At 35.1% G+C, this 14165-nt stretch overlaps 1 protein-coding gene across 3 annotated transcripts in view; it reads left to right on the top strand.

Annotated features, from left to right (window-relative positions):
• LOC311071483 (NACHT, LRR and PYD domains-containing protein 3-like) overlaps window positions 1-14165 on the top strand; it is a 54195-nt gene that overhangs the window by 14920 nt on the left and 25110 nt on the right. For all 3 annotated transcript variants that reach the window (XM_084095879.1, XM_084095880.1, XM_084095878.1), the window contains exons 5-6: window positions 6583-6756; window positions 6864-7034. In XM_084095879.1, coding sequence (XP_083952005.1) covers window positions 6583-6756; window positions 6864-7034 — 345 coding nt within the window. The remainder of the gene's footprint in view (window positions 1-6582; window positions 6757-6863; window positions 7035-14165) is intronic.

Here is a 14165-nt window from a genome sequence, read left to right as displayed (position 1 = left end):
GTAAACCTCTTATATTTTATGAAGGCCCTTGGATCTTCGGTAGTGACTGGCTCTGATGTCCCTCCAGGAATTCCCTCAGCCAAAAATGCTGCTGCACTGCTAGACACTGGATGCTTTTTAGTTATTTAATATGTCAAATGTTTGTAAAGTCAGCTAGCTTACACCCATGATATGCTCAAGCCTTACCTGATTGAATTATGTTTTTATATTTCATTTTCAGCTGCTGCCATGTTCTTTTAATGCCAGCAGGATTGCACCTACATGAAAATTAAAATTAGGTTGAATAACATACTGTTCTTCCAGTTTCACCTCAGATATTATAACAGTTGGGTAAGTTACTCTAAAATAGTTAATAATTACTAACTACAAATTACATCTTCAACCGTGTAATTAGATTAATGTAATAAAGGCTATCTTTAGAAAGTATTGGTCTACTTATTACTAAATCCCATATCAACCTCAACCACTTGAACAATACAAGGAGAGACAAGAAACTGCACTTTTACTGCTTTCAAATAAACAATATACAATTGTATGACATATTCTTGAATTGACCAATGTGTGTAGAGGGAGAAGGTTACATTAAAAATATACCTTTTAAAAATTGTTCTATAGTCAATTACATTAGATTTTACTTTAAATTACAGAAGAATTAAGAGTAAGCCCTTTAATTAAATTACAGTATTTAGATTACTTGGTAATTAATTACACCCATCACTGTATAACAGTAATTAAAATGTAAACTTATGCATTGACTCGAGCAACTATTTTGTCCCTAGCTAACTCTCTGTCCTTCGCTGCTGCAGCCGGTATTTAAAAAATAATAATAATATGTGTTCATACTCTCCATATGCTTGCAGAAGCACATCCAGTTCTGATGGGGAAAATATAAAATAATAAGAGAAATACCTGTTTTTGTCTGGCGCTGTTGCCATGGTGACTCCTAATATCTGCGCTCCATTGATAATGGCTTTTTATAGTTGTGGTGCACGTGCTTAACTCAGAGTCAGTCAACTCAGAGTTGATTGAACTAACTCATTTCAGCTGTTCTGTAACCAAAAACTCAGAGTTTCCATTATCAGGGTAAGTCAACTCAGAGTTCAAGTTTTAACTCAGAGTTGGTTGACCCTCCTTTCTGAAACAGGCCCCTGGCCTCTTCGGTGCCGCTATTGAGCACTGTCGTCGAGAGGTTCCAGGAAGCAAAGAAACAGACGGCAGCATTCAGGGGTTCATCCCTCGCCGTCATCGGCCCCGGGGGGCTAATGCCAAGGGGCAGCGCCAGCCATCTGTGCCTGGCTCCTCTTACAAGCAACAACAAAAAGAGAGTGTTGCAGCTCAAACCCCCCCCCCTCAACTAGCCTGGGGGTAGAAGCAACATTTTTACCCAAAGCCTTTGCAAGAGAAAACTGATCTGAGGACCGTTCTTCTTTCCAACTTGGTGTAAGATTTGTGAATGAACCAAACACAAATAAATCTTTCAGATGATTTGTTCAAACATAAGTCCACACAAAAACCTCCACTCCATACTCTAGACCCCAAATCAACAAGCTAGGACCATAAATGAAGTGGGCTCCAGACAGTCTAAGCAAACTAGAGACCCCCCCCCCCCCCAGCTGATTCTAGCTAAATAAAGATGGTTAAGACCTATTGTTAGCCTTAGTAGTGGGAAATTCAGATAATTTTACAGACTCAGATCTCTGAATCTCGTTCAGCAAAATGAACAAATCTTTTTTCGAGTCATTTCATTCATTTCAGCAGAATATAATTAAAATGTCATGTTATATAGCCCAACACATCTCGTACTTACGAAAATGTTGATTACATTTGAAAAAATAAAAATAAATTATAGGGTAATGCAGCCAAATCCAAATTATAAAAAACCGAAATGTTTACTTAATTGATTAGCTGGGTCTTAAGTTCAGGCTAATGCAGTCTGTCAGTTTACCTCACCTCCTGATCCGAGACATTCTTTCTATACAACTTCAAAATGATCACGTCTGTTCCCCACCTCGTGTCTTCGGGTTCGAACTTCAAGACGCACTGAAGTACCGGTTAATTTTGTGTTGACTGCGCATGCGCGCAACATCCCATAGTTCTGTATACAGGGATTAAAGTTCTCCGTCGCTACGACGGATTTCCGTTAATTGCAGCAAGTCTATGACGGATTTCCGTCAATTGCAGGGTTCCAGTCTGTCCTTAATGTCTTAAATTCACTTTTCATAATTTTAAGGCCGTAATAGGCTTTCATTTCTCAAATAGTGTAATAAATGTCTTAATTTTAGTTTGAATAGGTCTTAAATTAAGGAAAGACGAGGTGTATTCACCCTGCTGAGGGGGATGTGATCAAAGCCTGGAGTGGAGCAAAAGCACGTTCCTCTCTCCACTCTAAGCATTCTGTAATCACTTCGCTGATGATCCACTCCGGGTTTTCAATTACCGCTCACGGAAAGTGCATGTCAGGCTACAGCTGAGCGTTGAGGTAGAATATTTCAGTTACCATGGACACACTTATTATAATGCAGGTAGGACTGGGCGATATATCGATATAAAAAATATATCGATATATTTTTTAAATGCGATATGGAATTAGACCATATCGCATATATCGATATAGTTCAAATTTGCGCTGTGATCCTTGCTCCCCTCTCCTCCGCTCCTCCTTTTCCACTCTGCGTGCGTGTTTAGAGCGTTATGTTATGAGAGGCGAATCATGACTACTTCAGAAAACCCAGCACAATAGGAACTACCATAAGTGACATAAGTGTACGCTGAAATAAAGTTTTTTCACCTCAGAAAAACGGACTTTCTTGTCCTGTCAGCCGTTATCCTGTTCTCGTAGCGAACACTCTTCAATTGCACGCGCAAATGCAGCGGCGCGCGCTGTGTATCGCCTCACTGTATATAAAGTGCAAAATAAACTACGAGCATGCAACGCCGTTACGTTGTAAATTACACGAAATAAAAGTAATGCAGGGATGATTTTCATTCTATTCACTAGGAGCAGTTTCCATGTTTCATTAACAGTTATTGTTAATATTGTGTAATCACCATGATAACTGTCGTTTCCAAATTAACCCCAAAATGCCACTATTTTTTTTATTTTTTATTATTGTTATTTTTTATATTTTTAAATGACTGCAGTGGCTCATACCAACATTGTATTAACAAAAACTAGTTTGGGACTGCTATTTAATAGCTTTAGCATAGGCCTAATGTTTATTTATTAGTACTAGTCTACTATTAGTCATATTCTTACAATTTATGTTATGTAAAGGGGAAAAGTACTTGTGTGTGTTAACAAATTTTGTGTAAACGTGTTATAATTTGACTATATATACACACATATTATACACGTGTGTATATATATATATATATATATATATATATATATATATATATATATATATATATATATATACACACACACACACTCTACCGGTCAAAAGTTTTAGATTTTTAATGTTTTTAAAAGAAATATCTTCTGCTCACCAAGGCTGCATTTATTTGATTAAAAATACAAACAAAAATTGTAATATTGTGAAATATTATTCCAATTTAAAACAGCTGTTTTCTATGTGAATATATAGTTAAGTGTAATTTATTCCTGTGATCAAAGATGAATTTTCAACATCATTACTCCGGTCTTCAGTGTCACATGATCCTTCAGAAATCATTCTAATATGCTGATTTTATGCTAAAAAAAAACATTCATTATTATTTTCAATGTTGAAAACAGTTTTTTACATTTTTATTTCATGATGCTATGATGAATAGAAAGTTCAAAAGAACAGCATTAATCTGAAATGGAAAGCTTTTGTAACATTAAACACTACCCTTCAAAAGTTTAGGGTCAGTAAGAATTTTTATTTTATTTTTGGGGGAAAGAAATAAAATAAATCAATACTTGTTTTCATCAAGGATGAGTTAAACTGATCAAAAGTTACAGTAAAGACATTTATAATGTTAGAAAATATTATATTTTAAATAAATGCTGTTCTTTTGAACTTTCTATTCATCAAAGAATTTTGAAAGAAAATTGTAAACAACTGTTTTCAACATTGAAAATAATAATGAATGTTTTTTTAGCATCAAATCATCATATTAGAATGATTTCTGAAGGATCATGTGACACTGAAGTAATGATGTTGAAAATTCAGCTTTCATCTGAGGAATAAATTACATTTTAAAATATATTAAAATAGAAAACAGACATTTTAAATTATCATAATATTTCACAATATTACTGTTTTTTTATTGTTTTTTTTATCAAATAAATACAGCTTTGGTGAGCAGAAGAGTCTTCTTTTAAAAACATAAAAAATCGTACCAATCTAAAACTTTTGACCAGTAGTGTATATATATATACACATATACGTGTATATGTATGTGTATGTATATGTATGTGTGTATATATATATATATATATATATATATATACACACATACACACACACACACACACACACACACACACAGTATATGTATGTATATATAGGTGTAAAAAATAAATGGAGATGGGCTTGGCTTAGCGAAATGGGGGGAGAATGGCAAGCCTTTTAGTTCGTGGACTAAAAAAATCAAACAGCCAGGTACGTGTCTTTGCACAGTATGTCACAGGAGACTTCAATATGGCAATAATGGCAAAAAAGTGCAAGCTCGCCATCAATCAGAAGCTAGTCACAATGCTGCCATTCGTGCTCTACAGTACACATGCTCCCTACCTGGTTTTCATAGATTAAAATAGCTTTTAAAATACGCCTACTGGCAATATTAAAGTGGTTTAAAATGTCTCCCCTTAAAACGCTATTGGTCGCGACTATTTAAAAAGTTAAAGGAATATGACTTGGCCTAAAAACACATTTCAGTCAGAAGAATTTTTTTCACTTTAATCCCTGTGTATATGAAACAGAAATGATTAGTTCGAGTCTTCGGGAGTTCGGGTTCGTCTCGGCCGGGTCCTCCGAGTCTTTCATTCTTCCTGTCAGTCCCATAGAGACTATGCTGTCAGTACCGGAAAGAGAAATGATTAGGTCATCTGGATCGGGTTCGGCCAAGTCTGAGTCTTTCGTTCTTCCTGTCAGTCCCATAGAGACAATATGATTAGTTCATTGAGTCTTTCGGGTCTGAGTCTTCGTTCTTTTGTCACGTGACCACTGGTATCTCGCTACAAATACAACTTTAGATTCGTATTATTCAGTAGAGTAAGATTAGATTCAGTAAAGTAGGCATTGAAGTGCTCTTTTGGAGGCAGTCAGATGCACAAATCTACAGTGCAACATCAGAATGAGGAGGAAGTAGAAAATAATAATTTTGGCAGCTTAGTTTCAAATGTTATTTTTGTAGTGAAAAGGAATGTTTGAGGTGTGAAACTTACAGTAATTTATAGAAGAGTGAACTCAAATATATCAAAATATTAAAGATTTATATCATGACCCTTTAAAGGACAAGTTCGGTATTTTACACTTAAAGCCCTATTTTCAGATTGTTTCTGATGAATTAGAATGGTTTAGAATGAAATTTGGACAGATGCGGCTGATTCAAGAATTTTAGGTTTTTGTGTTATCACCCCCCCACCTTCACAATGGCTCAATAGGTGCATATATGAACTGTCCTTCCTAAAATGCATTAAATTTTCGTTTACAAAGACGTGAAACTCACCGAGTGGTCTGTGATGTTCACTGATATGCTCACACAAAAATCGCTGCAAAAGATGCCTTCCAACAGTTGTTTTACCATTCGTTGTAAAACTGTGGATCTATTTTTTCAAACGTCTCACACCCGTACATTCTTCCGTTGAGAGCTTGAATAATAGACACTCCAGTCCAGTTTCCGGTGGCGGAGTAATACCGTACCTCACAGCACATCCAAAACAAGTCAATGGAGTTGGACAAAAACTACGATAAAACCTGTTGGAAAGCATCTTTTGCAGCGATTTTTGTGTGAGCATATCAGTGAACACCACAGACCACTCGGTGAGTTTCACGTCTTTGTAAACGAAAGTTGAATGCGTTTTAGGAAGGATAGTTCATATATGCACCTATTGAGCCATTGTGAAGGTGGGGGGGGGGGGGGGGGGGGGGGTGATAACACAAAAACCTAAAATTCTCGGATCAGCAGCATCTGTCCAAATTTCATTCTTAACCATTCTATTTCATCAGAAACAATCTGAAAATAGGGCTTTAAGTGTAAAATACGAAACTTGTCCTTTAACTAAATGCATTAAACAACTATTAAAAGTCCTCAGATGAAGTTTAAGAGACTAAACATGGAAACAGACTAAACTCACTTAGATACATGTGTGGATATTGATAATATCACTTAAGCTAATGCAACCAAAGTAGCAAATAATAGGAAGCTAAAATATTTATTAAATGAACAATTAAGCAGTAAGGATTTAATCTATAAAAATGGTACAATTACACTGAATGAGGTGGAGAGGATACTCTCAGATTCAAAACTCAGATTTTTTTATTGTCTCCAGCAACATTTTTCATTTTACATTTTTAAGTGTGTAAATATTTGAAACTTCCTTTACTGTTATTTCAGTATTGTTTTTATTTGTAATTATTTAATCTTTTCCAGACTTTCTGGATGTAATCTTACTGGTCAGCATTGTAAAATTGTGGCATCAGCTCTGGAATCCTTAAACTGTGCCATGAGAGAGCTAGACCTGAGTAACAATGACCTGCATGATTCAGGAGTGAAGCTGATCTCTGATGGACTGAAGAGCCCAAACTGTCAGCTGCAGATACTGAGGTATTTAAGAACGTATATTATATCATTTAGAGTCAGTCCGTTTTAATGTTTATGTGTGTTTGTAGATGATCCGACTGTTGACGTGTTTGTTTTCTGCTCTCTTTCAGTCTTGCTGGTTGTAATCTCACTATTCATTGCTGTGAGAGTTTGTCATCATCTCTTCAATCCTCAAATTGTGTCCTGATAGAGCTAGACCTGAGTAACAATGACCTGCAGGATTCAATGAAGCTGATCTCTGATGGACTGAAGAGCCCAAACTGTCAGCTGCAGAAACTGAGGTATTTTTTAAAAAATAAACGAAAACAAACCAATGTCAAATCACTTTTATTTGTATAGCGCTTTAAGCAATCCAAGTGCTTTCCAAGCTGCTTTACAAAAAATTGTGCTTTAATGTCTTAAAGCCTGAGTGAACAGCTAAAGGTGAATCTATAATCTGGTTTATATTGTGCGTGCGATATGATTATGTATATTGAATAAATTAAATTCTATCAGTTTTCAGTATGCAAAATCAACTTAAAATATTTTTTGTCATATAGAAACAATGCATCATTCAAAACTGTATAGAAAACAAATAAAACATTTATTTTTGTACACTTACAATTACAACAAAACTTTGTGCTTTTGTAAAATAAAGAAAACAAACAGGGTGCACTTTCTGCCGTCTCAGTCAATGAACTTCCTTCTAAAATGCATCTCAAAAATGAACCGAAACTCAGTGATATTTGCCACATAGACGTGAGAAATATCGAAAACAAATATTTCTGTTTATGTAATTATGAAACCAACGTATGAAACAAATGAGAGATACAGTTTCTTCCATCTCTGCTCATTACCTGTATTGTGACCACACCCACGCGCAGCGCATAATATTCATACGGTAATCCTCCTTGTGAGCTACACGAATCTGTAAGCGTGAACTCCCATCAACTCGATAAACAAAGAATCAAGCATCATCAGATTCCTCTACTTTTCACTGAGTTTGGGAGAAGACGTGCTGTGAGGAATAAGCCATGAATTTACATCAGAAAAAGAATGTAATGTGTGGCTTGATCCAGTAGAGTATATAATTTCTGAGTAATTTATTCTTATTTACATTAGGTAACATTTAAGTGCTACATAAACTTGTACATATTGCACTAGTTGAACTATTGTCAGACTAAAATGTGTGAAATCAAGAGAAACATGTTGAAATATAAAATAGGCTATATAGGAAGGTTGTTACAGAAGAGGCTCCCGTACCGCCTCCTCTTCACCACCGGAGGGATCCGTCCCCAGAATATTAATCATTACCAAACTCCAATTCCCATAAGCCTCTTACCTGGGACTGATTGCACACACACCTGCATCTCATCCACACACACCTGCATCTCATTCTCACACACACATATAAACCACTTCCACACACCACACCAGTGTGAAGTCTTGATTTGCCCTGGCTGTCATTACCGAGCGTTTATACTTGTGGATTGTTTATTACCTTGACCTTGGACTGTGTACCCCGTTTCTGATCATTCTCTGCCTACCTCGACTTTGATTGTTCTCTGGACCTTGCTTCTCGCTGCCTGCCCCGACCATTGCCTGTTATCTGGTTTGTCTCTGCTGTTTCTCCATTGTCCTGTTTGCTGGTGTTGACTCCTGCCTGTTTGACTTCATTAATAAAAGCTGCAAATGGATCCTCTTGAGTCTGATGCATCATTACAAAGGTAAGCAACCTTGGTAACACTTTATAATAACGTTCAGTTGTAAGTCATTTATAAGTGGTTAGTTAATGATTAACTAATTAATTACAAAACATTCATAAATGATTAGCAAGTGATATACTAACATTTTATGTATGTTTTGTAAATTCTGTTACAAGTCATTTACAAGTGATTAGTAAACGATTAACTAATCATTTACAAAACATGACTATGCATTCATAAATGATTAATCAGTGACATGTTCATTTTTTTATGTATGTTTTGTATATTCAGTTATAAGTCATTTACAATTGATTAGTTAATGATTAAATAATCATTTACAAAGCATGACTATGTATTTCATAAATGTTTAATTCATTTTTATTTATTATTTTTGTATGTTTTGCTCACATCAGGAGCACAGTGGTTAAAGACTCCGTGTTACAGAGAAGACAGCTGTCTATACCCTCACCAGTCACCACTTACACTGCAGTACACACTATAATACACACTACACTACACTACACACTACAGAAGACAGCTGTCTATACCCTCACCAGTCGGCACTTACACTGCAGTACACACTACACTACACACTACACTACACTACACACTACACTACACTACACTACACACTACAGAAGACAGCTGTCTATACCCTCGCAAGTCAGCACTTACACTGCAGTACACACTACACTACACACTACACTACACACTACAGAAGACAGCTGTCTATACCCTCACAAGTCAGCACTTACACTGCAGTGCACACTACACTACACACTACACTACACACTACACTACACTACACTACACACTACACTACACTACACTACACTACACTACAGAAGACAGCTGTCTATACCCTCACCAGTGAGCACTTACACTGCAGTACACACTACACTACACCACACAAAACACAAAACTTTTTTTAAGAATAAGATTAGTGAAGTAAAGCAGGATTCTCAAAAGTTATGGTGAGTTTTAAATGATTTAGGGTGTCGGAAAAGGGCTAAGAGTAAAGGTTCTAGAATTAGTCTTAAAGTTAATGAACAATTGTTGACAGACCAGAAAGAAGTAGCCAATTGTTTTAATAGATTCTTTACTACTGTTGCTGACAATTTGATAAAGGAGTTACCAGTCCAGACCGGTTTATATAATGACAAATTAGTTAAGGAGTATTATGCTAATTGTGATGTCACTTTAGGAGGTTTTTCATTTAATAAGGTAAATGAGACTACAGTTTATAAGAAATTAACAGATCTAAATGCAATAAAGCGACAGGTTTAGATAATATTCCAGCAAGGTTTATTAAAGATTCAGCCAATTTTATAACCCCTGTGGTTACTCACATTTTAAATCTCTCTTTAGGCCAAGCTAAAGTACCTGATGAATTAAAACAAGCAAGAGTTTTCCCCTTTTTAAGAAAGGGAGTAGGTTTGAGTGTAATAATTATAGGCCTGTGTCAATTTTATCTTCCTTATCCAAAGTGTTTGAAAAGATTTTATTTGACCAAATTGAAGAATATATTTCTAAATTTAATATTTTGTATGAACTTCAGTCTGGCTTTAGGAGGATGCACTCCACTGAGACAACAATTTTGTATTTGACAGATTACATAAAGAAAGAATTGGATAAAGGTAAATTAAGTGGGATGGTATTGCTAGATTTACAGAAAGCCTTTGACACAGTTGACCATAATATTTTGTTATTAAAATTAAATGCTATGGGTTTTGACTCTAAAGCATGTAAATGGATTAACTCTTATCTTTCAAATAGGTGTCAAATGGTAGATTTAAACGGAGTGTTTTCAGATAATTTGCCCATCTCTAGTGGAGTACCACAAGGTAGTGTATTGGGACCCTTACTTTTTTTAATGTATATAAATGATCTAAAAATTGCCTGTTCTAGCCACCTTCTATTATATGCTGATGATGCAGCAATAATTGTTACTGATGAGAAGAAAGAAATAATAGAAAGTGAATTAAGTAGAGAGATTGCGGAAGTATCCAACTGTTTTTTTCAAAATAAGCTGTTTTTACATTTAGGTAAAACTGAAGCTATTTTATTTGGTTCTGCGGCTAAATTGAGAAAATGTTCCAAATTAGAAGTGAGGGTTGGAGATTTGACGATTACTGCTAAGCAAGAAGTGAAATATTTAGGATATACTTTGGATAATAAACTAACTGGGGATAGTATGGCTGTTCAAGTTCATTCTAAAGTATGTAATCGAATAAAATTCTTAGCAAGACAGGCTGCTTACTTAGATACACAAACCTTAAAAATGTTAGCTGGTGCATTAGTGCAAGCACATTTTGATTATGCAGCAACTTTCTGGTATAGTGGCTCTACGAAACGAGTGAAAATTAAATTACAGACTGCTCAGAACATGTTGTGTAGAATTATTCTAAGCCTTCATCCACAAATGCATTTAAATACTAATCATTTTAGGGAAATAGGGTTTTTAAAAGTGGACAAGAGGGTAATTTTTTTTTTCTTAAGTTGATGATGGTGTATAAAATATTACAGAGAAATGTTCCAAAGTATTTGTGTGACTACTATGTTTTCATAAGAGATGTTCATAGTTTTTCTACAAGGTCAAGGATAAACAATATATACTTGTGTCGGTATAAGAGTTTAAATGGGAAGAATTCGTTTTTATATTCTAGCGCTGTTGCTTGGAATGAATTGCCTGATTGCTTAAAACAAATTCAAGAAGAAGGTCCTTTTAGAAGAGAAGTTAAAAAATGTCTTTTTAACGATGTTTGAGGTATTATGTGTAGTATGATGTGTGTTGTGTTGATCTCATTCCCATTACGAACTGCTCGTCCATTTTTGAATTCTGAGGACCACAATGGAAATAAGCCTATGGCTTTTTGTGTATTTTATCCTCGACAGTTTCTTTTTAAAGATGTGTATGAATTGGTCTTTTGGGCTTGATTGTACTGTTTTTTTTTTTTATTTTAAATTTTATTGTCAAATAAATCAAATCAAATCAAATAAAAAATACACTACACACTACAGTGTTCAACACCTGTTATAGATGTGTAAACGCATGAATAAATCATTTACAACACTTTCTGGGTCCCCTAATCTAAAGTGTAAACTATTCATCACTTGTAAATGTGTTACACATCATTTGTAGATACGATTCACTGATCTTATGCCTTGATTGATTCTTGAAGTGGTAATCTACGAATGATGTGTAACACATTTACAAGTGATGAATAGTTTACACTTTAGATTAGGGGACGCAGAAAGTGTTGTAAATGATTTATTCATGCATTTACACATCATTGTGTTGAACACTGTTACTTACCTGTTACAAATGATCTGTACGTGTATACAAGGCTTTTACAACACTTTCTGCACCCTCTGATTGCTACATACATACAAAAAATAAATAAATATATATATATATATATATATATTATGCATTTTATTAAACATTTATGAAACGCATAGTCATGTTTTGTAAATGATTAATTAATCATTAACTAATCAATTGTAAATGACTTATAACTGAATATACAAAATATACATACAATAATGAACATATCACTTATTAATCATTTATGAATGCATAGTCATGTTTCATAAATAATTAGTTAAACATTTACTAATCACTTGTACAATTAAAATGATACAATTAAAAAATCATGCTGAAGATAAATATACTTAAATACATCAAGTTAACTCCTTTGTTGTTGTCACTTAATTTGATTAAGAATACTAATGGCATTCGGAATAAAGGATTTTTCAAAAGTACCTTTAGCCAGAGGCACTCTGAATCGCCTCCCGGACTTCAAAAGTTCAAACTCACTAGCGAGGGAGTGAGTACTATCTATTGTGATCTTTCTTGCTTTTTTACTCATTCTGTCGATATATATTTGAGTCAATTGTTTTTGTGGTTTTCCTATTATCTTACTAGCCATTAACACTATCCTGTTAAGCTTTTTCTTAAGCTTACAGTTTAAATGGCCAAACCAAGCAGAAAGATGAAAAGTTAAAACACTTTCAATGTGTGTGATATACACAAGCTCAATAATCTTAGTACTGACACCCAAACAGTTAAATTTTCTGAGCAGACTTAGACGTTGTGTGCATTTCTTGTAAATAAAATCTGTATTTTCTATAAAACTCAGGTGATTATCAAGAACCGTACCTAAATACTTAAAAGTTCTCACTGTTTCAACTACTTGACCATTAAGTACCACTGGCTCTGTTATTATGACTTGTTTTTTACAGAAAATTAGCTCATTTGTCTTCGCCACATTAATTTCTAGCTGGCTGTCTTTGCACCATAATTCAAGGGCTTTAATATGTGCTAAATAATAGGCTTCATTAAAGGGATTAGTTTTTTGTAAAAGGCCTACTAAGGCCATATCGTCTGCATATTTTATTAATTTAAAAGTGCTATTGTTTATGGAGAAATCCATAAACATTTCTATTTTTTTTCATCACTTGTAAATGTGTTACACATCATTTGTAGATACGATTCATTGATCTTATGCCTTGATTGATTCTTGAAGTGGTAATCTACGAATGATGTGTAACACATTTACAAGTGATGAATAGTTTACACTTTAGATTAGGGGACGCAGAATGTGTTGTAAAGGATTTATTCATGCGTTTACACATCATTGTGTTGAACACTGTTACTTACCTGTTACAAATGATCTGTACGTGTATACAAGGCTTTTACAACACTTTCTGCACCCACTGATTGCTACATACATACAAAAAAAAAATATATATATATTATGCATTTTTTTAAACATTTATGAAACGCAGTCATGTTTTGTAAATGATTAGTTAATCATTAACTAATCAATTGTAAATGACTTATAACTGAATATCAGAGGTGTGGACTCGAGTCATGTGACTTGGACTCGAGTCAGACTCGAGTCATGAATTTGATGACTTCAGACTCGACTCGACAAAATGTACAAAGACTTGCAACTCGACTTGGACTTTAACATCAATGACTCGTGACTTCACTTGGACTTGCGCCTTTTGACTCGAGAAGACTTGCTACTTCCCATGAAAACTGGGGAAAAAATGTTCACACGGCCGCGCCGCTCTCAGTTTATCTGCATCTGTGAAAAAATGTGCACCACCTTGTATGCATGCAGAGAGCACGCGCGCTGCCTGCACGACATCCAATCAATGTAGTCCCACGTTGTTTTGATTCGACAGCATCTAAGCAGGCACATTGCAAGACAACCAATGAAGCGCAACAAGCAACAACGCATGCTACGATTTTGAACGAATGCTAAGCACCTTATCGGATGTACCGTAACTTACTAGCTGCTACATAGCTGCCAACTCTCACGCATTCACCGTGAGACACACGGAATTGACACTTTTCACACGCTCTCACGCCACACATCCATTTTCTCGCGCACAGAAAAATCGCGAAGCAAAGAGGACATGGAGACCGACAGACTAGACAGAGCAGGTTAGTTATGATATAAAAAAATCTCTGCTCTCAGATTCTGTCAATTTTATTACGAAATTCAGACAATAAATACCGTTTTGCCGCTTGTAAATGTGACACAACAGATCCCTAGCGGCACGTGAACCGATCATCTCTAGCTGATAGTAAATAACGTTAAACACAAATGAACACTGTTGAAAGATATAGTACAACTTACCGAAATGTATATTCCTCATTCATAATATCGACCCATCAATCAAAGGGGTCAATAAAACAGCTGGAGAACAATC

This window comes from Abramis brama, assembly GCF_963993115.1.
Source record: "Abramis brama genome assembly, chromosome: 20".
In the NCBI taxonomy this organism is placed as follows: domain Eukaryota; kingdom Metazoa; phylum Chordata; class Actinopteri; order Cypriniformes; family Leuciscidae; genus Abramis; species Abramis brama.
This window is presented reverse-complemented; position numbering and strand designations above follow the sequence as displayed.